Genomic DNA, 25,703 nt, shown 5'->3' with positions numbered 1-25,703 from the left:
GGCTCTGCTCCGTACACCCCATACACACACAGCTCTGCTCTGTACACCCCGTACACACTTGGCTCCGCTCCGTACACAAACGGCTCCGCTCACCCCATACACACGCGACTCCGCTCCTCTGTACACCTCATACATGCATATCTCTGCTCCGTACACCTTCTACACACACGGCTCCGCTCTGTACACCTCATACACACATAGCTCTGCTACATCCACCCTGTAAACCCCTATGACCACACACAGAAACTTACTTCACCTCATCCAGCACCAGACAACCAGCACAGCAGAGCCCTGCAGCCCCTGATCATGTGACCCCCTGACTCCTCCCCTCCCGTGACCTCATCACAGGTCCAGTGCGCACAGAATAGCCCAGGATGACATTGCTGGCTGTGAGATGGGGGGCCCAATGCTGGCACCGGGGGCCCCCACCGCCTTCTCAGGGGCCCATAGCGGCTGGGTGGCAGAGTAGGGAGATCGATTCTCCCTGCTCTGCCGCAGAATGTAACTGTATGGGCGCGCTGTGCACGCCGATACAGTTACAGTAGCGTAGCTCGGTGGGCCCCCTCAGAGCTCGGGGCCCGGGGCGACCGCCCCCTCTGCCCCCCCGGTAGCTACGCTACTGTCTGGGGCTGTTTTGCTACTTCAGGACCTGGAAGACTTGTTGTGCTAAATGGAACCATGAATTCTGCTGTTTACCATAAAATCCTATCGGAGAATATCCTGCCATCTGTTCGTGACCTCAAGCTAAAGTGCACATAGGTTATGCAGCAGGACATTGATCCAAAACACACCAGCAAGTCCACCTCTGAATGGCTTAAAAATAACAAACTAAGACTTTGTAGTTGCCTAGTCAAAGTCCAGACCTTGACCTGCTGTGACATGACCTTAAAAAGGCAATTGATGCTCTGAAACCCTCCAATGTGGCTGAATTAAAACAATTCTGCAAAGGCGAGTGGGCCAAAATTCCTCCAGAGCATTGTAAATGACTCATTGCCACTGCCAGTTACCGGAAATGCTGTATTGCAATTGCTGCTACTAAGGCTACTTTCACACTAGCGTCGTGCACTGCACGTCGCTATGCGACGTTGCAGCGCACCGACGCATAGTGTGGAAGCGCCACACAACGGGGGCAGCGGATGCAGTTTTTCATCGCATCTGCTGCCCCATTGTAATGTCCGGGGAGGAGGGGGCGGAGTTTCGGCCGCGCATGCGCGGTCGAAAATGGCGGAGACGATGCACAAAAAAAGTTACATGTAACTTTTTTTGTGCGTCTCGGCCGCCAAAACACGGCGCATCCGTCGCACGACGGATGCGACGTGTGCCCAAATGTCGCAATGCGTCGCTAATGTTAGTCTATGGAGAAAAAACGCATCCTGCGGGCAACTTTGCAGGATGCGTTTTTTCTCCAAAACGACGCATAGCGACGTGCAGTGCACGACGCTAGTGTAAAAGTAGCCTAAGGGTGGCTGTTAGCACCATGCCAGAGTTCTGCTCTGACAGGCAGGGACTCCGGTGTGTCTCTTAACTCACCCATGCTTCAGACAGTTCTTTCCTTCCCCATGCTCTGCATGCTTCCAGCCGGTCCTCTAGCCATGTCCTTAGGGCACGCGCGTGTGTGCTCCCGCCCTCTTACAGGGCCAGCTTGTACAATTGCTATTTCCTCCCCAGCCAATGGCTGTGGGACATTATTTATATATTGCTTTCTCCCCACTGGGGAGGTGCCTGAGCAATCTTCCTGTTTACAGTCTATGTTGTGTAAGGTCGCATACAAGTGCAAGTCCTTTTTGCTGCGCTCAAGTGCAAATCCTGCTTGCCGCACTCAGATGCAATCCTGCCTGCTGCACTCTAAGTACAGATCGCTCTTGCTGCACTCAGAAGCAAATCCTGCTTGCTGCACTCAAATACAAATCCTGCTTGCTGCACACGGAAGCAAACTCACGTCGCTGTCAGACTCAGGGCCTGCTGTTCCGGCTTCGGCCACGAGGAGGCATCGGACTGGCACGTCGCTGTCAGACTCAGGGCCTGCTGTTCCGGCTTTGGCCACTAGGAGGCGCCGGACTGGCACGTCGCCGTCAGACTCGGGGCCTGCTGGTCTGGCTTCGGCCACTAGGAGGCGCCGGACTGACATGTCGCCGCCAGACTCGGGGCCTGCTGTTACGGTCTCGGCCACTAGGAGGCGCCAGACCGTCACGTCACCGTCGGACTCAGGGACGGCTGTTCCTGCCTCGGCCACTGGGAGGCGCCGTGGTTCGCCCCTGGGTGAGGGTGGTGACAGAGAAGAGGCTCCTGTGCAGGCATCTGGTGGGCGCAGGCTCCGCCCCTCTGTCAGTCATGTAGGGCTTACTGCATCTCCATCTGGCCTGGTCCTGGGGGCGGTTCTAATTACATCATCAGTCCGGGAACCTGTGAGGGATGACCTGATCCCTCAAATACCTTGGAACTGGTCTTGCAAGCCGCCGGATATATTTTTGGTTCCCCTGCGTGCTACTGTGTAATTTGCTATAGTTAACTCTGACCTCAGCCTGGATTTCTGACCATTCTATTGCCTGCCGTTTTTGTACCTCTGCCTCTCTTCCAATTTTTTGACGCTGACCTTCGCTTGGATTCCTGACCCTTCTGCTGCCTGCTGATTCTGTACCTTGCTGCCCTCCTGGTTTTACTGAACTTGGCCTGGACTTTTGACTCTTCTGCCTGCTGATTTCGTACCTCTGCTGCCCTCCGGCCTCCGACTCCTGCCTCCTGACCTCGATTCTGGGTTTTAGTTTTAACCCCTTGGCGGGCGTTCTGCTCTGGTCCACTGCTCCACTAGACAGCTACCCCCTGGGCCTTGCTACAATTCCAGATCCCTGTATAGGGGTTAAGGGTCTCGGGGTTACTCGGGGTGCTGTTCCTACTGCAGCCCAGATTCGCATATGGCCGTCACATTATATCCGGCCCAAAAAACTGCTTTTTGTATATATGTCCATCATATATAAAAGCAGTCTCCTGAACTTTTTTTTTCCCTTCTTCTCCTGTCTGAGCTGATTTCTTGGCCTAACACCTGCTCCAGTGGACAGACTGAAGGAACACTCCCATCTCCCTACACCAGCATGCTGCAGCCTGGAGACTTCAAGGGAAATGCTGAGCTGCAGAAATCCACATTTCTGGGACATCGGCCTCTGGGCAGCTCTGGTCGTGCTGGCCCAGAGGCTCAGGTATTGCCCGCAAATGTGGCTAAACTTTTGTTACCCGTCTCTGTGTGTGACGGCTTATGTGGATTGTGGTTCCGCAGGCAACTTCATGGATTTTTTGCTTGCAAGGAATCTTGGTGTACCTTTGCTAAGGCTTAATGCCCCTATTCAAACCACTGCAATTAATGGTACATCTATTATCCAGGGTGGAGTGGAATTTGTTACTACAGAAGTTGCTATGTCAGTGGGGGCATTATAGACAGAACTTATGTCGTTTTTTGTTATTCACAATGCAGTTGTTTTAGGTATGTCATGGTTGCGCAAGCATAATCCTGTTATTGACTGGCACCTAGGTGATATCGTGCACTGGAGTCCACAGTGTCAGAATCACTGTATGTCGCTGTCAGTGAACCAAATTAAAATTAAAACCCTCTTTATACCATATGCATTCAGGGACTATGAGGATGTCTTTTCCATAGTGGAGTCTGAGAAATTACCTCCTCATAGAGAGTATGACTGTCCTATAGACTTGGTCCCAGGTTCCCATCTCCCTAAGGGGAGAATATTTAATCTCTCTGGTCCAGAGCGTGTAGCCATGAATGACTACATAGCAGACAGCTTACAAAAAGGTTTTATTAGACCCTCCACTTCACCTGTAGGGGCTGGGTTTTTCTTTGTGAAAAAAAAAAAGATGGTGGCCTCAGACCTTGTATTGATTATCGTGAGCTGAAAGCTATTACTGTAAAAAATCAGTATCCGCTTCCACTCATCCCTGATCTGTTTAATCAGCTACTGGGAGCCCGTTGGTTCACTAAGCTTGATCTCCGGGGAGCTTACAATCTTGTCCGCACAAGAGAGGGAGATGAGTGGAAAACCGCGTTTAACACACCCCCTTGGTCATTTTGAGTATCTTGTTATGCCGTTCGGGTTAAGTAACGCACCTGCCGTGTTCCAACACTTTGTGAATGATATCTTCAGGGATATCTGTGGGGTATATGTAGTGGTTTATTTAGATGACATCCTGATCTACTCTGCTGATGTTCTTACACACACGCAACATGTCCGTTCTGTGCTCCAGAGACTTAGAGAACATTCTCTATTTGCCAAGCTGGAGAAGTGTGTTTTTATGGCTAAGGAGGTAAAATTTTTGGGGTACATGATTTCTGCTAAGGGGTTTCACATGGATCCTGCCAAGATCCGACCAATTAGAGAATGGGTGCAACCCAAAACTCTAAAAACACTGCAGCGATTCTTGGGATTTACAAATTACTACCGTAAATTTATCAAAGGCTTCTCTGAGATCGCCAAACTGCTCACGGATCTGACCCGGAAGGGGGCAGACGTAGTTAATTGGAAGCCTGAGGCACTTCAGGCATTTTCTGTTTTAAAGGATTGTTTTTCTGCCAACCCAATATTAATCCAGCCTGATCTAGACTGCCCCTTTGTGGTAGAGGTTGATGCCTCTGAGGTTGGAGTAGGGGCAGTGCTTTCCCAAGGCACTGCCTCCCTCACTCAACTCCGTCCATGTGCCTTCTTTTCCCGAAAATTCTCTCCTACTGAGAAAAATTATGATATAGGGAATCGGGAATTGTTGGCCATAAAGTGGGCCTTCGAGGAATGGCGCCACTTCCTCGAAGGTGCTAAACACAAGGTTACAGTGATCACAGATCACAAGAACCTGACGTACTTGGAGTCAGCTTGTCGAGGTAGCTATTTTGGGAGGGCTAAATTAACCCTTCACGGTTGAGCCAGTGATTTCCAAATTATTCCAGTGTTGCTAGCAACTCAAATGACCACACGGAGACGGGGGTCTCTGTGCGGGAGGATCGAGGCAGATCACTAAGCCCCTTTATTTTAGTCACATCTTTTATAATCTTTTGCTTAATTATGCAAGGTTCTCAAGTACCAATAGCATCATTTCACTTTATAAGCCAATAATATTGCAAGAAAACCGGAAACTACATATATGTCCGTACCTATATAGCGTAGAAAGTAGTATAATGGCATATTCTTCAGAGTTTAACATTCCCACCTCCCTTATCTTTGCACCTGATGAGAACAATCTGGTTTCATGACAGCCCATGCCAATTATAATAGTTTATCTTGCAGCTACAAAAACAGAGAGACGAAACCTTACAGAGAAATGGAGAAGTGAAACTTCAACTCTGATTTTAGTATTAACCCTTAACATTCCCCCCTAGATAATTTTTTTTTAACACATATGCAGCATCAGAGGTGCTATCCCAAGCTAACAGCTTGAGGGGTACTGGTCTTCACATGACTGATGCCGTGTTACCAGTCATGGCTGTCGCGGCGCACCCGTCCCCCCTGTATACTGCAGTTCACGAATAACAATTTTTGATGATGGTGGTGGAGATCTTTTGTAGGTAGCCATGTGCTTGGCTTCAACATCTTCATCAAATAGCCTTTTGAGATCGGTGCAGAGAAAAGCAGAAGCAACGACACCTTTGGTATCATCATTAGCTGTCTTAGTGCAGAATTACCTAATACATACAGAAATACACCAAAGAACAAGTTTTAGTATCACATATACCACAAGGATACAGGCAGCAATGTGTAACAAGCTTTGTAAGATCCCAGCTATCCAGCCCCCAATTCCCTTAAATCAATTGGCTGGATTGAGAAAGGAGAAGGTGTCTGACCACCAACTGTCCCTATTACAATCATTGTCTTTATCGTATTGATCTTTGAGTCTTAGAATATCTTCTAACTTTAACTTTAACTTCTACCAATAATAATGTGGAAAATGCGAAAACCAAAACATTATGTCCCTTCATTTGCTATTGGCTTGTTGGGTGATGAGGAGAACTTGATAGGGACCGTCATACAAGGGTTCTAGTCCGTGCTTCCTGACATGCCTCTTCACGACTACCAAATCACCAGGCTTCAGGTTATGACAGGTGTCGGTTTCTGCTGAATCTGGAAAAGAAGAGAAAACTAGAACATAGGTGTTAGTAAGATTTTTACTAAGCTGAATAACACATTGAACAGCACGGTCAGTTTCTTCTGATAACTGCTCAGGCTGGAAATTTACAACTGGGGGCCTAGTACCAAACAATATCTCATATGGGGACAGGCCATATTTTGCAATAGGGGTAGTACGGATGCGGTATAGTACAATGGGTAGGAGCTCTGGCCATGGAGCCGTAGTCTCCTGCATCATTTTGGCCAATTGTCCTTTCAGTGTGCCGTTCAGCCTCTCAACTTCACCACGGGATTGTGGGTGGTACGGAGTATGGAGGGCTACAGTGGATCCAAGCATTGTCAGAACTTCTTAGTACACATGAGAAGAAAAGGCCAGGCCTTGATCACTTTCAACAACTTCTGGAACCCCATATCTGCATATAACTTCCATCACCAGTTTCTTCGTTGTGGTCTTTGCAGTCATATTGGTAACAGGGAATGCTTCCGGCCAACTGGAGAACCGGGGCCCAGTAGAATTTTTGCACCAGTGCGAGGGCCTGATTCTTTCTTTGATATATAGGTCCATGTTCCCATATGGCAATAGCAGGGTACATCCGCTTAGGGAGACACACAAGTCGCTCCTTTTTCCAGAGACCATTATCCATTCGTGCCCCATCAGTCTTCCATTGCTTCACCTCTTCCTTTGGAGACATTCTCTGCATCGTCATTAAGCGGTCTCGCAGGGTCCGACAGAAAACTTCAGTCTGTTGTAGATCATCAGGTTCTTGTAGGGTCAGTGCTTCTTGTAACTGTTTACGCTGAGAGCGTGTGGTCACCATAGTTGGTATGGTTGGTTCAACGGGTAAGAGAGCGGCGGCTTTTGCTTGCATATCCGCAAATGTGTTGCCAACAGTCTGTGGACTGGTCCTAGGACCGTGCGCCTTAACTTTGATAATAGCCACCTGAGTAGGTAATTTGATTGAGTCCATGAGGGTTTTAACAGCTTCAGCATTTTTCACTGGGGTTCCGGCAGTAGTAATAAACCCTCGATTGGCCCATAGAGCCCCAAAATCGTGAGCAATACCAAATGCATTACGTGAGTCCGTGTATATATTAGCCCGTCTGCTCTTGGCCAAAGTACATGCAGTAGACAGAGCCTGGAGTTCTGCTTCTTGTGCTGACTGTGAGGGCGGGAGTGCAGCTGTGTGCACTACAGTGTCCTCTGTGGTAACAGCATATCCCATGTGGAATCTACCAAACTCATCAGCATAGCTTGATCCATCTGTATAACACCAGATCAGGATTTGGGAGTGGATTCTCACTGACATTTGGTGGAGTAGCTGTTTCTTCAGTCAGAAATTGGGAACAATCATATTGGAGGTAATCCTCATCACTGCCATCTTTCCTTATAGTTCATTATGCCGTCTTTCAAGGCGTTGTAAAGAGGTTGCATTATGCGGGATGCATCCGGTATCCACTGACAACAATAAGTACATAAGAAAACGCTGGAGTTCAGTTTCATCTTTTGGGAAAGGAAGGGAGCTGGTTTCATGACAGCCCATGCCAATTATAAAAATTTATCTTGCAGCTACAAAAACAGAGAAACGAAACCTTACAGAGAAATGGAGAAGTGAAACTTCAACTCTGATTTTAGTATTAACCTTTAACAAGCTAAAAGACTGAATCCTAGGCAGGCTAGGTGGGCTTTGTTCTTCTCAAGGTTTAACTTTGTGATCACGTTTCGTCCAGGGACTAAAAATGTAAGGGCTGATGCCCTCTCTCGAAGTTTCTGCCCCTCACAGGCTGAGGACTCGGAACCAGTTGCAATACTGGCCAATGGGATCGTTGTGTCGGCCGTGTCTCTGAACCTTCTGGAGGAGATCCGTAGGTCCTCAGAACCAGTCCCGGACATGACGCCCCCCCAGAAATTGTTCGTTCCAGCCCTGTTTCGTCTACAAGTTCTGAAGGAGTCGCATGACTCTGTCCTGGCAGGCCATCCTGGTGTCAATAATACCGCCAGACTAGTGACTAGGAATTTTTGGTGGCCAACAGGTGGTTAAGGACTGTAAAGATTACGCACTAGCTTGCGAAACCTGTGCTAGCGCTATGTCCCCCCACAATCGGCCTGCCGGCTGGCTTCAGTCCTTGCCCGCCCCAGAGAGTCCATGGATCCACATCTCCATGGACTTCATTACTGACCTGCCGCCCTCAGAAGGGAAGGCGTGTATCTGGGTGGTGGTGGACAGGTTCAGTAAGCAGTGCCATTTTGTTCCCATGTCTGGACTACCAAATTCAGAAACTTTGAGTAAGTTGTTCGTCATTCATGTAATACGACTGCATGGCGCTCCGGTGAGTATCGTGTCCGACCGAGGTACCCAGTTCGTTTCTATATTCTGGAAGGCATTCTGCAAAGACATTGGCGTTGAATTATCCTTCTCCTCCGCTTACCACCCTGAGACCAATGGTCAAACTGAGCACACCAACCAGGCCCTAGAGCAGTATCTCCGCTGCTATGTCTCGGGAACATAAATCCGATTGGGTGGAACATCTCCCGTTAGCCGAATTCACCCTAAATAACCAATACCAAGAATCCATCAAAACCATCCCGTTCTTCTGCAATCATGGTTTGCACCCACGTTTTGGTTCATTTTCGGCTAAGATGTCGGAGCTCCCGGGGGTAGAGAAATCCATACATCACTTAAGGACCATCTGGTCGGAGGTGAACACAAACTTGAAAGGCTCCCAGGTCAGACAGGCTTCGGCCGCAAATAGACGGCGGTCCAAGGGGCCGCACCTGGGAGTTGGGGACAAAGTTTGGCTGTCTACCAAAAACATTAAGCTTAAGGTACCATCTGCCAAACTGAGTCCCAGATTTATTGGTCCCTATGAGATATTAGAGGTAATTAACCCGGTAGCCTTTCGTTTAAAGCTCCCTCAGTCTTTCAAAATACCCAATGTTTTCCACAAATCCCTCCTCAAGATGTACCGCTCCCCAAGTCATCCTGTCCAGTCCCCTCCTCCAGTTTTGGTCAAGGGTGCCTTGGTGTACGAAGTCCAGGGTATCCTTGATTCCCGTTTGGTGAGGGTCCGTGCAATATTTAGTGCATTGGAAGGATAAGTTGAAAAGTCGACCCTTGGGAAATTTACACCCAGGCATCAAGTCAATTGCACAGTCATAACTCCTATGAGGAGGCAAAGATGCAGACTTACTCTCACTAAATACATCAGAGAAATCAGCCAGATAATGAGGAATATCATGAGACTGAGGAGAGGTGGAGATAACAGGAGCGTCCCTAAGAACACACTGACAACCCCAACTCACCACAGAGACAGATTTCCAATCCAAAACTGGGTTATGAGTTTGCAACCAGGGGAACCCCAGAACAATAGTATCGTGCAAATTATGCAGCACCAAAAATCTACAATTTTCTTGGTGATCTGGGGCAACTCGCATTATCACCTGGGTCCAAAACTGAGGTTTATTCTCCGCCAAAGGAGTGGCATCAATACCCCTCAAAGGAATAGGCGTCTGCAGAGGCGTCATGGACAAACCACAACGTTTAGCAAAGTCCAAATCCATCAGATTCAGAGCTGCTCCTGAATTTACAAAAGCCTTAGTGGAAAATGTGGACAAGGAGCAGATCAGAGTAATTGCCAAAAGGAACTTAGGTTGTATACTGCCCACAGCAAATGTGTGTGCAAAACGTTTCTCTCATTTAGGGCAGACAGCGATAGTATGAGAGGCGTCTCCACAGAAAAAACACAGCTTATTACGCCTTCTAAACTCCCGACGATGCGCCCTAGACAAAACCCATCACATTGCATAGGTTCAGACATTTGTTCAAAAGGTGGCAGCGCCTCCCGTGTAGTTTTACGTTCACGTAAACGCCGATCAACTTGAATGGCTAATGACATAGAGCCATCCAGACCAGAAGGCACTATCATGCCATGTAGTAAGGACCGCCCACTTTCGGAATTTTTGACAGTATAACTCTGCAGGATCCTGACCCCGGTCTAATGTCAACAGGGTTCTCTCAGCTTGATCAACGGCATTAGGTTCATCATACAACAATCCCAAGGCTTGAAAAAATGCATCCACATTAGTCAAAATAGGATTTTCAGGTGTCAGAGAAAAAGCCCAATCCTGGGGATCGCCGCGCAGCAAGGAGATGACAATTTTAACCTGCTGCACAGAGCTCCCCGATGAATTGGGCTTCAAGGCAAGAAATAATTTACAATTATTCTTAAAATTCAGAAATTTAGACCGATCCCCAGAAAACACATCAGGAGTAGGAATCTTAGGTTCAGCAGCATGTGACTGAATGAGGTAGGTGGAAATTCCCTGCACTTCAGCAGCAAGTTGCTCCACACGATCAGACAATTGCTTAATCTCCATTAGGAAAAAAAAAATCCTCCGGCCCCAGAAAAAAAAAGAGGAAAAAATATACAAAAAAAAAATTCTGACACATTTTTTTTTCTTTTCTTCTTCCCTTAAACAATTTTTCCCTGCTTTTGAGTACCCTAAAATCTGCGGTAAGGCTGGTGATTCTGTTATGAATGGGTCACCGAGGAGGAATAACAAAAGCTAAGTCCCAGAAAACCAGAGAGGTTGGTAACTATGCAGATTGCAGATCCCTGATCTTAACCACACAACTAACAGTAGCAGTGGAGCGTTCCTACGATGTTCCTAGACGCCTCGTCACCGCCGGAGAACGGAAGCAGAACTGGTGGAGCAGAAAATGAGTTCATAACACACGTCGCTGTCAGACTCAGGGCCTGCTGTTCTGGCTTCGGCCACTAGGAGGCGCCGGACTGGCACGTCGCCGTCAGACTCGGGGCCTGCTGGTCCAGCTTCGGCCACTAGCAGGCGCCGGACTGACATGTCTCCACCAGACTCGGGGCCTGCTGTTCCGGTCTCGGCCACTAGGAGGCGCCGGACCGTCACGTCACCGTCGGACTCAGGGACGGCTGTTCCTGCCTCGGCCACTGGGAGGCGCCGTGGTTCGCCACTGGGTGAGGGTGGTGACAGAGAAGAGGCTCCTGTGCAGGCATCTGGTGGGCACAGGCTCCGCCCCTCTGTCAGTCCTGTAGGGCTTACTGCATCTCCATCTGGCCTGGTCCTGGGGGCGGTCCTAATTACATCATCAGTCCGGGAACCTGTGAGCGATGACCTGATCCCTCAAATACCTTGGGACTGGTCTTGCAAGCCGCCGGATATATTCTTGGTTCCCCTGCGTGCTACTGTGTAATTTGCTATAGTTAACTCAGACCTCAGCCTGGATTTCTGACCATTCTATTGCCTGCCGTTTTTGTACCTCTGCCTGTCTTCCGATTATTTGACGCTGACCTTCACTTGGATTCCTGACCCTTCTGCTGCCTGCTGATTCTGTACCTTGCTGCCCTCCAGGTTTTACTGAACTTGGCCTGGACTTTTGACTCTTCTTCTGCCTGCTGATTTCGTACCTCTGCTGCCTTCCGGCCTCCGACTCCTGCCTCCTGACCTCGATTCTGGGTTTTAGTTTTAGCCCCTTGGCGGGCGTTCTGCTCTGGTCCACTGCTCCACTAGACAGCTACCCCCTGGGCCTTGCTACAATTCCAGATCCCTGTATATGGGTTAAGGGTCTCGGGGTTACTCGGGGTGCTGCAGCCAAGATTTGCAGACTGCCGTCACACAAATCCTGCTTGCTGCACTCGGATGCAAATCTTGTCTGCCGCACTCTGACGCAAACTCTGTCTGCTGCACTCAGATATGAACTTGGTCTGCTGCACTCTGATACAAGCTCTACCTGCTGCTGCATCCACTCTGTCCTTCTGGGTCCAGCTGCTGCGCGACCGTTGGTCTGTCCTGGAGTGGCAGCTGGCGTTCATCGGGAGCCAAGTCCAACCTCACCATCAGAGGCTCTAGTGAACAGTCTGGTGTCTTCGCTTAGTTACGTCCCCCAGGTCCATGTCCACAGAGCACGTCCGTGACAGTGGTTAACCAGTTATTAGGTTTAGTGGACGTTCGCTTTTTCACACAGGGCCATGTTGGTTTGGATTTCTTTTTCCCTTAATAATAAAGACCTTCATTGAAAAACTGCATTTTGTGTTTACTCGTGTTATCTTTGTATATTAATTGAATTTGTTTGGTGATCTGAAACATTTAAGTGTGACAAACATGGAAAACAATAAGAAGGGGTCAAACACTTTTTTCACACAGCTGTGTAAGTTTTCTTATCAGCTATCAGTGGCAAAGGGTGCAACATTTTGAATGAAAACCAAATGCCAAATAGTTTTTTAACCACAAATCTGTGCATTTAAGTAAAACAATGCTCCCAATGGTGTTCATATGTTTTAATTGTAAAATAGTCCTTTAGTGGCCAATGTCATTTGAGCAATAAATCAATAGCATAAGGTTATATAAGAATCTTTGTATAGTATATTGTTAGGGAAATCTGCTTCTTCCACCTTTGAGACATTTCATCCCTTTACCACTGCCTCATGAACTCACTATTGATTCTGAAAAACAGCTCAAACCCATATTGGTCAAAGCAACGTAGATTGCCAGCATAATGAGGTGTGAAATTATTTAGCCTATTATAACCTGGAGAGGGGAAGTAGGAAGAGTAGTGAGGAGGACTCAAGGCATGTTGCAGCTTTCATGAAATGTATTTCACTTCTGTGCTGGATGCACAGCCACACATCTCAGTAGTACTTCCGTATAATGTTTTACATCTCATTGCTGTATTTGTCCGTTTGTTACAGAGAAAGAAGAGTAGGAATCCATCTATTTCTGTTTGCTGTGTAGACATTATAGCAGCTAGTTTCCACCTACTAGCTCAGAGACAACTGAAAATTAGAAATAGAGTTTGCAAAGGAGAAAACTCACAAAAAATTGTGGGCTACAAGGCATACAATGGCCAGAAATTGGATTATTTAACAACACCCATGAATGGTTTTTTTTCTGAAAATATACCTGAAATGAAGGGGACACTTAAAGAATCTATCGATTATTTTAAACACATTTTACTTATATGCAGGCATCATTTTATTCATTTTCTACAGAATGTTTGCCACCAGGTGAAAATGCCACTGTAATAATGGGCATTGATTTCTGTGACTCCACACAAGCTGCCAACTTTCAGCTCTGGTGAGACCATATATTCATAACAATTATTTTTATTTATTTTTATAAATTCTGAATGTATTCCAATAGCCTTGCTTTAATAAGAATGGAAAGAGATGTAGCATAATGTAATATATTTATTTTGCAGCACACACACGCGCCAGTTTTATGTGTCCATCCAGCCACCGGTGGGAGAGCTAATGCTTCCTGTGTTTATGAGTGAAAATGAGTTCAAGAGAGAACAGGGTGAGTGACAAATGTGTGGAGAGATTACAGACAGATCAAGAACCAAATCATGGAAAAAATACTTAGCTTTTGCTTTCCAGGCCAACTGTATTTTATTATAGGTCAAGTTTTCCATTAACCCCTTAACCCCCAAGGGTGGTTTGCACTTTCATGACCGGGCCAATTTTAACAATTCTGACCACTGTCCCTTTATGAGGTAATAACTCTGAAACGCTTCCATGGATCCCGGTGATTCTGACATTGTTTTCTCGTGACATATTGTACTTCATGCTAGTGGTAAAATTTCATTCATATAACTTGCGTTTATTTGTGAAAAAAACGGAAATTTGGCGAAAATTTTGAAAATTTCGCAATTTTCCAACTTTGAATTTTTATGCCCTTAAATCACAGAGATATGGCACACAAAAAACTTAATAAGTAACATTTCCCACATGTTTACTTTACATCAGCACAATTTTGGAACCAAAATGTTTTTTTGCCACACCATTTTATTTTTACGGACCACATCACATTTGAAGCCACTTTGAGGGTTCTATATGATAGAAAATACCCAAAAGTGACACCATTCTAAAAACTGCACCCCTTAAGGTGCTCAAAACCACATTCAAGAAGTTTATTAACCCTTCAGGTGCTTCACAGGAATTTTTTGAATATTTTAAAAAAAATGAACATTTAACTTTTTTTCACAGAAAAAATACTTCAGGTTCAATTTTTTTTATTTTACCAAGGGTAACAGGAGAAACGCTGATACCTGATATGTGGGGGGGAACCACTGTTTCGGCGCATGGCAGAGCTCAAAAGGGAAGGAGCGCCGTTTGACTTTTTCATTGCAAAATTGGCTGGAATTCAGATCGGACGCCATGTCACGTTTGGAGAGCCCCTGATGTACCTAAACAGTGGAAACCTCCCACAAGTGACCCCATTTTGGAAACTAGACCCCCCCAAGGAACTTATCTAGATATGTGGTGAGAACTTTGAACCCACAAGGGCTTCACAGTTTATAACGTACAGCGGTACAATTAAAAAATCATATTTTTTCCACAAAAATGATCTTTTCACCCCCAATTTTTATTTTCCCAAGGGTAACAGGACCCTAAAAGTTATTGTGCAATTTGTCCTGAGTACGCTGATACCCCATATGTGGGTGTAAACGACTATTTGGGCGCATGGCAGAGCTCAGAAGGGAAGCAGCGCCATTTGACTTTTTTGGCTGGACTTGAGATCGGACACCATGTCGCGACTGGAAAACCCCTGATGTACCAAAACAATGGAAACCCCCCACAAATGACACCATTTTGGAAACTAGACCCCCCAAGGAACTTATCTAGAAGTGTGGTGAGAACTTTGAACCCCCAAGGGCTTCACAGAAGTTTATAACGTACAGCCGTACAATTAAAAAATCATATTTTTTCCAAAAAAATGATCTTTTCACCCTCAATTCTTATTTTTCCAAGGGTAACAGGACCCTAAAAGTTATTGTGCAATTTGTCCTGAGTACGCTGATACCCCACATGTGGGGGTAAACCACTATTTGGGCGCATGGCAGAGCTTGGAAGGGAAGCAGCGCCATTTGACGTTTTTGGCTGGAATTGAGATTGGACACCATGTCGCGTTTGGAAAGCCCCTGATGTACCAAAACAGTGAAAACCCCCCACAAATGACACCATTTTGGAAACTAGACCCCCCAAGGAACTTATCTAGATGTGTGGTGAGCACTTTGAACCCCCCAGTGCTTCACAGAAGTTTATAACACCCGGGCGTGAAAATAAAAAAATCTTATTTTTTCCACAAACATGATCTTTTAGTCACCAATTTTTTTATTTTCCCAAGGGTACCAGGAGAAATTGGACCCCAAAAGTTGTTGTCCAATTTGTCCTGAGTACGCTCATACCCCACATGTGGGAGAAAACTACTGTATGGGCACACGTCAGAGCTCGGAAGGGAAGTAGTGACGTTTTGGAATGCAGACTTTGATGGAATGGTCTGCGGGTGTCATGTTGCTTTTGGAGAGCCCCTGATGTACCTAAACAGTGGAAACCCCCCACAAATGACACCATTTTGGAAACTAGACCCCCTAAGGAACTTATCTAGATGTGTGGTGAGCACTTTGAACCCCCAAGTGCTTCACAGAAGTTTATAATGCCCGGGCATGAAAATAAAAAAAATCTTATTTTTTCCACAAACATGATCATTTAGTCCCCAATTTTTTTATTTTCCCAAGGGTAACAGGAGAAATTGGACCCCAAAAGTTGTTTTGCAATTTGTCCTGAGCAGGCTGATACCCCATATGTGATGGTAAAACACTGTTTGGGTGCATGGCAGAGCATGGAAGGGAAGGAGCACCATTTGACTTTTTCAACGCAGAATTGGCTGGAATTGAGATCAGACGCCATGTTGCATTTGGAGAGCACCTGATGTGCCCAAACAGTGGAAACCCCCAATTATAACTCCAACCCTAACCCCAACACACCCCTAACCCGAATCTCAGCCCTAACTCTAGCCCTAACCTTAGCCCTAACCCTAATGGGAAAATGGAAATAAATACATTTTCTTTTAATTTTATTATTTTTCCCTAACTAAGGGGGTGATAACGGGGGGGTTTGATTTACTATTTATAGCGGGTTTTTATTTTTAGCAGCTGTCGCACGCTAAAAGACGCTTTTTATTGTAAAAATAGTTTTTGCATCACCACATATTGAGAGCTATAATTTTTCCATATTTTGACGCACAGAGTCATGTGAGGTCTTATTTTTTGCGTGACGAGTTGGCGTTTTTATTAGCATCATTTTCGGGCACGTGACATCTTTTGATCGCTTTTTATTCCGATTTTTGGGACGCAGAATGAACAAAAACCAGCGTTTCATGAATTTCTTTTGGGGGGTGCGTTTACACCGTTCTGCGTATGGTAAAATTGATAAAGCGCTTTTATTCTTCGGGTCAGTACGGTTACGGCGATACCTCATTTAGATCTTTTTTTATGTTTTGGCGCTTTTATGCAATGAAACAATTTTATATAAAAAATAATTATTTTTGCATCGCTTTATTCTGTGAGCTATAACTTTTTTATTTTTTTGCTGATGATGCTGTATGGCGGCTTGTTTTTTGCGGGACAAGATGATGTTTTCAGCGGTACCATGGATATTTATATGCGTTTTTTTGATTGCGCGTTATTGCACTTTTTGTTCGGCGGTATGATAATAAATCATTATTTTTTGCTTCGTTTTTTATTATTTTTTAAGGGGTTCGCTAAAGGGGTTAACTAATGGGACAGTTTTATAGGGCGGGTCGTTACGGACGCGGCGATACCAAATATGTGTACTTTTTTTGTTTTTTTGTTTTTTTTTTATTTCCAAAAAATGAATTTATTAGAGAATATTTTATTTTTTTTTAAATTTATTTAGCGATTTTTTTTAAAATTATTTTTACACTTTTTTCTTTTTTTAACTTTATTACATTGTCCCAGGTGGGACATCACTGTCCTGTGATAGATCGCTGATCTGTCACATTACAGATCACTGCGACAGATCAGCGATCTGTCACAGGCACTGCACAAGGCGTCCTCCTTGCCTGCGCTTTGCACCCGAAGGTCCCCGTCGCCATCTTGGATTCAGGGACCTGCAGGGATGGAGCCCCCCGCAGCAGCACTGCACATTGCGCTGCTGTGGGGGGCTCAGGGAAGCACGGAGGGAGCCCCCTCCCTGCCGATGCTTCCCTTTAACCCCCGGTACACCGCAATCGTGTTTGATCGCGGTGTGCAAGGGGTTAACGTGTCAGGGGTGGTCCGTGACCGCCCCTGACACATTGTGCCGGATGTCAGCTGTGATAATCAGCTGACACCCGGCCGCGATCAGCGGCGCTCACCATGTGGGCGCCGCTGATCGCTGTGACGTACTATCCCGTCCCTGGGAATTAAGTCCCAGGGCATGTGGACAGGATAGTACGTCACATGACAGAAAGGGGTTAAGCCCTGCACGATATGCGCCGTACATGTACTGCGCATGTCGTGTCTCTCCCTTTGATGTGGGCTCCAGCGCTGGGCCCACATCTTTCCCGGCACATGTCAGCTATTTTGAACAGCTGACATGTGCCCCTAGCAGCCGCAGGTGGATTGCGATTCCACCCGCGGCTGTTAGTGGCACATGTCAGCTGTTCAAAACAACTGACATGTGCCGGTGAAGATGTTAACCTGTTAAATGCCGCTGTCAATCTCTGACTTAATGTGATCGCATCGGAAGCATGTCACTAATTCCGCCCACCCAATGGGTTGGCATGACAACCCAGGGTCTGCAGCAGACCCCTGTGGTTGTTATTGCCAGATGGCTATGAGCGCCACCCAGCAGTTGGCGCTCATAGCAAGTGAGCATTTCTGCTACACACAGGCAATCTAATCATCGCCTGTGTGTAGCAGAGGAGATCGGATTATCACAGCTTCTAGTCCCCCATGGAGACTATTGAAGGATGCAAAAAGTGAACAAAAAAACAAAAAAAGTTTTTAAAAAAAATGTAAGAGTTCAAATCCCCCCTTTTGCACCATTGAAAATATAAAAATTAAGAAAATACACACATTTGGTATCGCACCGTTAAGAATCGCCAGATCTATCAAGATATAAAAAAAATTAATCCGATTGGTAAATGACGCAGCAAAAAAAAAGTCAAAACGCCAGAATTACCTTATTTTGGTCGCCACCACATTGCATTAACATGCAATAACGGGCAATCAAAAGAACGTATCTACAACAAAATGGTATCATTAAAAACGTCAGCTCGGCACGCAAAAAATAAGCCCTCACCCTGCCCCAGATCACGAAAAATGGAGATGCGGCAGCCGGTCTCGGAAAATGACGCAATTTTTTTTTTTAAACAAACTTTGGATTTTTTTTCACAACTTAAATAAAAAATAACCTAGACATGTTTGGTGTCTATAAACTCGTAATGACCTGGAGAATCATAATGGCAGGTCAGTTTTAGCATTTTGTGAACATGGAAAAGAAAAAAACAGTTGTGGAATTGCACCTTTTTGCAATTTCATTGCACTTGGAATTTTTTTTTCCCGTTTTCCAGTGCACAATATGGTAAAACCAATGGTGTCGTTCAAAAGTACAACTCGTCCCCCAAAAAACAATCCCTCACATGGCCATATTTACAGAAAAATAAAAAAGTTATGGCTCTGGGAAGCAGGGAAGCAAAAAAACAGAAGCTCAAAAATGTTAATGGACTGCGGTGTCAAGAGGTTAAATACATTTCATTCTCTAAAAGGAACATGCAAAATAAAACTATTAGGTAGGTAAGAAATACTATGTTACTTCACAGGCATTTCTTGATTAGGCTATGTTACCAATGTTTGGTTAGGCTGTGCTCTTATTGGAGAAGTCGCTTAAAGGGGTTCTCCGAGAAATGTCATAAAATACATTTAAATATTACAAATTTTACTAAATACCTGCATTTGGCAAAAAGGAAACCATCTGTAGCAGTTTCCCAGCTGTCCCAGCTGTGACGTAGTAGGATAGGCATAGGGTGAGAGCATCGTCCTTCAGTATCGTGAATGCACATTCCTGTGTTCACTGAACCTGACAGGACACCACGGAGAAGCGGACTAAAGCAGAAGAGGAGGACTACATTGCAGGAAACAACTCTTTCTGATATAACGCTGATTTTTTTGAAACTGCAACAAGCAGCACCTACAGCTTGCATGAGTATCTCGCATCAACACCCGGCACTGCTGCCGGTACTCAGGACCATATCTGCGGCTGCATGTATTTCTATGCAGGTCCTGAGTGCCGGCGGCAGCGCCGGGTGTTGATGTGAGAGACTCGTGCGAGTTTCTCGCATCACACACGGTAGTGTGATCCCGGCCTAAGAGATAAAATAGTGAGGCAGTCAGGTAAACAGAAAAACAAGCCAAGGTCAGTTGTTAAACAGCAGTATACATAAAGTAAAAGGGCTAGAGAAAGTTACAGACCAGGATATTAACAAACTCTAAAGGGCCCGTTACACATAGCGATATCGCTAGCAATATCGCTGTAGCGTCACTGGTTTTTGTGACATAGCAGCGATATTGCTAGCGATATTGCTATGTGTGATACTTACCTCCGACCGGCTCCCCCGCTGCTCATCGCTGATCGCGCAAGAATGTCCTGGACTATTTCTCGTCGGGCGCTTCCTGCTGGGCTTCCTGTGACGACGAGCGACGCTTGGACGCGGGCAGGAGGACGTCAGGATCGCCTCGTCTGACAGGTAAGTAGCGACCACTGCTATGTCGCTGGTGAGATCTGCCTGTGTGGCAGCTCACTAGCGACCACTTAGCAATGCACCAGCGATCCATATTGTTGTCGGGATCGCTGGTGCATCTCTAAGTGTAACGGTACCCTAACTGGTGTCTAAGTGGCGTCACCCAAGGCTCAACAGGTAATCAGCACCCTGCAAAGACATAGACCAACATAAGCAAAGTATGTTAAAAAAGGTTTTGTTTTTTCTCGTTTTCTTTTTACATATGTTAGTGTGTTTTAAAGGAAATTTGTCAGCAGATTTTTGCTATGTAACCTTGGACAGCAGGAGAGAGGGGCATAAATACAGATTTCAGCGATGTGTCACTTTTTTGACTGTATTCTGTTTATTTACAATGAAGGTTTTAGCAAGAGAAAACTATCACTGCCTGGACAACAGCTCACAGGACTGCTAGACTTGACCATTTCCCTTCCTCTGATAAGCAGCTCACTGTCAATAGACAATGTAGTCAGAGAGCCTGGTGGGGCGGGGGTAGCTTTCTGAGCTCTAAAAACTGTGTCACAACTGCTGCACTCAGTAAACTAAGGGCCCCGTCACACATAGCAACTCACCAGCGATCCCGACAACGATATCAACTTGTCAGGATCGCTGGTGAGTCGCTACATGATCGCTGGTGAGCTGTCAAACAGGGCAGCTTCACCAGCGATCAGCACCAGCGACGCCGAGCAGGCGCGTCGCTGTGTACGTTAGTTACCAGCGCGTTGATGCAGGGAGCTGGTAACTAAGGTACACATCAGGTTTCTAAGCACCGCGCGCTGCTTAGAAACCCGACGTTTACCTTGGTTACCAGCGCGCTGATCGCTGGTCGTTGCTCTCCCGCCTGTCACACGCAGCGATGCGTGCTGGCCAGTGGGAGACCAACCACCCAAAAAAAGTCCTGACCTTTCAGGAACGATCAGCGATAACCGGCAGGGGGTTGGTCGCTGATAGCTGTTACACACAGCGATCTCGCTGGTGAGATCGCTGTTGTGTCACAAAACTTGTAACTCAGCAGCGAGATCGCTATGTGTGATGGGGGCTTAAGTGATACATTGTTGGATTCAGCTTCTCTTTTGCTACATTGTCCTGCTCTCAGATGAGGTAGCAAAAACCTACTGACAATTTCCCTTTAAGTCGGTTTATCTTATTTTGTTTTTTACACATTTATTAGCAAGTATAGTTGACTACATTTGTTAAAACAAAGGGATCCCGTGCAAAAAAATTATATACTACTCTTTATGCCTTTACTTTTTTCCATTTTTACTTGATGATTGTTTTCCATGTTAAGAGTATTATTTCTAGGTTTAGTCAAATTTCTGCAATATAATATAAAGTACAAGATCTCAGATACAGAAATCATATTATGCAAATAGTTCCATGGTTCTCAACTGGGACTAGTACGGGCAATAACCCTATGGAACTCCCACGCAGCATTAGAACATAAGAACATGGAACTTATCAACCACCAAAGAATACGTAGTAATTAAAAAGGTATATTTTTAATGACAGTAGATTATGAAAGATAATACATAACATAAAGCAGTTTTATCAAAAACAGATCTATATCAATCCATTCAAAGGTGCACCAACAATATGGTGTCACTCCACAGGCATAAATACAGAAAGAGAGAACCACAGAGCCAAAATTCTTAATCCGGTATACATATAAAGTGACAGTGAACCTAATTGTATAAAAAGTAGTTTAGGAAATGACAGGCTCATTACCACCATATAGGAGAAAATAAGTATTATCATACATTTCTAAGGTCAGAGGCCATTCAAGTTTTTATACCTAAACAGTAGTGGACTATCTTGGCCCCCTGAGGAAGCCGACGCAAAACGCGCGTAGGGCGCATGTCTACACTCACAGCCATGAATATTGGAAAGAACCAATAATGGAATTACTTGCTTCACCACTGTTAAGGTCTAAAAACTTGAATGGCCTCTGACCTTAGAACTGTATGATATTACATATTTTCCCCTATATGGTGGTAATGAGCCTGTCATTTCCTAAACTACTTTTTATACAGTTAGTTGCACTGTCACTTTATATGTATACCGGATTAAGGATTTTGGTTCTGTGGTTCTCTATCCCCGTATTTATGTCTGTGTGGTGACACCATATTGTTAGTGCACCTTTGATCAAATTTTAATAGCTCTGTTTTTGATAAAACTGTTTTGAGATAAATGTTATGTATTATCTTTCATAATCTACTGTGTCATTAAAAATATACCTTTTTTAATTAGTCCGTATTCTTTGGTGGTTGATATGCTCCGTGTTCTTATGTTCAAATATAATATAAAGGTAGGAATTTTTCATTTTGACTTGGAATGTATTCATTTTATAATGTCTTACAACAATTTGTTTGCAAAATGTGATCATCTGTCTTGAACTACAATAGCTTTAAAATATATATATCATATAAAAAATATCCTAAAGTGTATATATTGCAATGTCTTTCTGTAACGCAGGTAAACTTACTGGTATGAATGAGATCACAGAGCGATTGTCAGTGTCTGAGACATATCAAAGTGACCACGTCATTGTGCAGCGAATCACATCTGCTGCTAACATGAACCGTGTTCCTTGTGGGGCAGATAAAGAATACAGGTAAGAAGCAATGGAACAAAATGAAAATCAGAAAAATTCCTAATGAACTTACAAATATTTGTGTACCATTAGAATCATCATTTTAGAAGGCATAGCATAATAGCAGCACTCTGTGTAGTAACCTAAAAAAATAAGACCTATTAGTGGCCAGTGTCTGCCATATTTTTTCAAAAAGCAATTACGAATCAATAACTGCTGACTGACTAAGGCTAGTTTCACATTTGCGGACTGAGGGCTGCGGACTTCCTCCGTGAAACCCCGCCCCCTGCCGTGCCTCCTCCGGTCAGCTCCGCCTATTTCTGCATGCGTCCTGCGTACCCTATCTTTAACATTGGGTACGCAGGCCGTGCCACAGTATACGGATGCCGCCGCATGCGTCGTTTTGACAATGCGGCCTCCACATAAAATTCCAACATGATGCGTTCTACGCTGGTCACCGAAACGTCAAAACGACGCATGCGGCGGCATCCGCATACTGCGGCACGGCCTGCGTACCCAATGTTAAAAATAGGGTACACAGGCCACATGCAGAAATAGGCGGAGCTGACCGGAGGAGGCGGGGCTTCACGGAGGAAGTCCGCATCCGCAGCCCTCCGTCCGCAAATGTGAAACCAGCCTCACTGATACGGGAACACACAAATAATATATGCAATTAGGTTTCATTAAATAATTTGCACCCTTTGACTTTTACGGGCTGTTTGTTTCCCTTCACATTGGAGAATGAAATTAACTGAAAATCCGCCAGTGAGCTGGTTCTGGCAGAAAATTCTCAACTCTTATCTGTCTTTTACTGAACCCATGCAGATTTATCACCACAGACCACATAAATGTGGAGTTGAACTTTGATGTGTTCATACATCTGCTGAGAGGAACTTACCAAAAGACAGACAAAAGAGTTATATAAACTCTCCATCAGAACAAGTTCAATGAAGATCCTCAGATAACTCATTCAGTGGCCAGATATGTTCAGGGAAGCAAAGAATTTGTAAAAGCCAATTTTTGCAAAAGTTTGAATAAAAATGAATTGCAGAACCTATTTTTATACCATAATACATACATTTTAATAATTAGATATTGCCCTTGATGGTGTTCATATAATTAAAAAAATATTCTTATTTCGAAAGAAATGGCAGGCACATTTCTTTATTTTTCTTTTACTCTGTCGCCTAATTGGGGGACACAGAACCGTGGGTGTTATGCTGCTGTCCACTAGGAGGCGACACTATGCATAATCTGAAAAAGATTAACTTTGGCTCCTCCTCTGCAGTATACACCTCTGGATGGCGTCAGCCTTCTCCAGTTTTTGCTTAGTGTCGCAAGGAGGCACACCTTTTTTTCTTCCGTTTTTTTCCTTTTTTCGTCCGGAAATAGAGATGAAGAAAAGTGGGTCTCCAGCGAGACTCCCGGCATGGCTCCCTCCTCGGTCCCCTATTAGGGGTACCCGGTTGAGGTCGAGGTGGCTATTCCCCATGTCGCTCCCTCCCCAGTCCCTCGGGTCCTGGTTCGAGGTCGAGACCCCCCTCCTTCCCCAACCCCTTTAAGGGGTCTGGGTTGAGGTTGAGGCGAGGATGAAGACCCCCTGACGGTGACAGACGCACCCTCCCTAATCCCCCGCAGGGGGCATTAGGTTGAGACGCCTCAGGTAGGGTTGGAGATCAGGCAGCATTCCGCAGCTTCCAGGGACCCCAGGCCGGCTGAGGGATCCTGTTGGGGCCGGGGGGAGGGTGCGGACTGGATGGCACAGCAGAGACAGGGCTTTTCTGCGTCCCTGTCTCTGCAACAGCAGCAGCTCCATAGCGCTTCAGGGGCCCCCCATACAGAAACCGCTACCCCCACCGCTATCCAGTCGACCATTCTGGGGGGGGTCTGGTACCAATCCGCCCCCCCCCCCGGACTACCGCGCCGCTCTGGAGCCCTCCTGGGCATCAGGCCTCTAATTTAGACCGCGGCTTCGGCCTAGCCGAAGCCGCCGCCTTTTTCCCGCCCCCCGGCCCGCCCCCCGGATGACTAAAATGACACGCTGGAGTGTCATAGAAGGGGCGGATTGAGGCAGAAAGGGCGCGTTTTTACACAGCCCAGCGCTCCCTTTTCAGCTCTCCGCCCCTTCCTCCCTCTCCTCAGAGTCCCGGTGGCCATTTTTTCTGGATGAGATCCAGGAGAGGAGCATCACAGCGGTCTCCGGGGGGCACAGAACTGGGATCTGTCGGCGCTGAACCTAGGGGCACACCGGTGGGGTAAGCTCACAGCTGGGTTCTCATTACTCAGCTGTGAATCTATACTTCCTATCAGGCTCTCTGTGGGTTCCCTCTGCGTAGCCACCCCTGTACGATCCCTTATAGCCAGCCTCTGTGCACTATGCCGGGCTCAAGGAAGAGAACCAGGCAGGAATGTTTCTATGCATTCTGCACAGCCTGCAAAGCCACGCTCCCTAGTGGTAGCACATATCCGCACTGCCGGGACTGCACCATAGACAACCTAACTGCCACATTGCTGCAAGCTCTGCAGAGTCGGGCCCCGGCTTTGGACGGTACACAGCAAACGGACAGCTTGTCTCAGGAACATGCTGCTTCCGACTCTCACAGACGTAAGCGGACCCACAGGTCTCGATCACCTGAGTCGCACTATAGCACAAGGTCGTCCCCCTCCAGGGAGAGACAGCGTCATTCCAGGTCTCCTGGGCAGTCCCCTGCCACAGACAGACAGTGCAATTTACCACAGGGATCCCCCACCACAGAAGACCCCCGCCCCAGGTCGCCCTCCAGGGATCTCCTTAGCGAGGCACAGGATTCGGAGGGCATCTGTGACTCCGACTCAGATAACGAAACGGTCAGGTCCGTGGTACCTTCTCCCCCTAGCAATACAGCGCTAGTTGAGGACATAATTTCTGCCATTCATCGGGTGCTAAAAATTCCAGAGTCGGCCCCGGAAGTCCCAGAACATAGGATTTGCTTCGAAAGTGTTCAGAAACCACCTAAAGTCTTCCCTAATCACCATGAGTTTGAGAAAATACTTACCAAACAGTTTGCGCAGCCTGAGAAAAAATTCGCTAATCGCAAATATTTGGAAGCGAAGTACCCCTTCCCACAGAAAGACACCAAACAATGGACAGATCCACCTGAAGTGGACCCTCCGGTTTCTAGGCTAGCAGCGCAGACTTTACTCTCTCTGCCGGATAGCTCAACCCTCAGGGACGCAGCAGACCGGCAAGTAGAACGCATGGCTCGTTCTATTTTCGAAGCGGCAGGCGCCTCTCTGGGCCCTGCGTTTGCTTCAGTTTGGGCAGCCAAGGCCATCCTGGCTTGGGCCAAAAAACTACAGGAGGGTCTTCAGGCTTCAAATCCTGAGCTCTCGGACCAAGCGGTCCAGATAGCAGTGGTAGCAG

The 25,703-nt window shown here is 46.2% G+C and overlaps 1 protein-coding gene across 4 annotated transcripts in view; it reads left to right on the top strand.

The window, feature by feature from the left end:
• The window catches only part of AP3B2 (adaptor related protein complex 3 subunit beta 2), a 182,880-nt gene that overhangs the window by 144,981 nt on the left and 12,196 nt on the right, over nt 1–25,703 (top strand). For all 4 annotated transcript variants that reach the window (XM_073579566.1, XM_073579567.1, XM_073579565.1 and 1 more), the window contains exons 24-26: nt 13,140–13,224; nt 13,349–13,446; nt 22,183–22,321. In XM_073579566.1, the coding sequence (XP_073435667.1) occupies nt 13,140–13,224; nt 13,349–13,446; nt 22,183–22,321 (322 nt within the window). The remainder of the gene's footprint in view (nt 1–13,139; nt 13,225–13,348; nt 13,447–22,182; nt 22,322–25,703) is intronic.

This window comes from Dendrobates tinctorius, unplaced genomic scaffold (assembly GCF_039654945.1).
Source record: "Dendrobates tinctorius isolate UK_male_01 unplaced genomic scaffold, ASM3965494v1 ptg000062l, whole genome shotgun sequence".
In the NCBI taxonomy this organism is placed as follows: domain Eukaryota; kingdom Metazoa; phylum Chordata; class Amphibia; order Anura; family Dendrobatidae; genus Dendrobates; species Dendrobates tinctorius.
The sequence above is the reverse complement of the archived record's forward strand: the minus strand, read 5'-3'. Positions and strand labels throughout refer to the sequence as shown.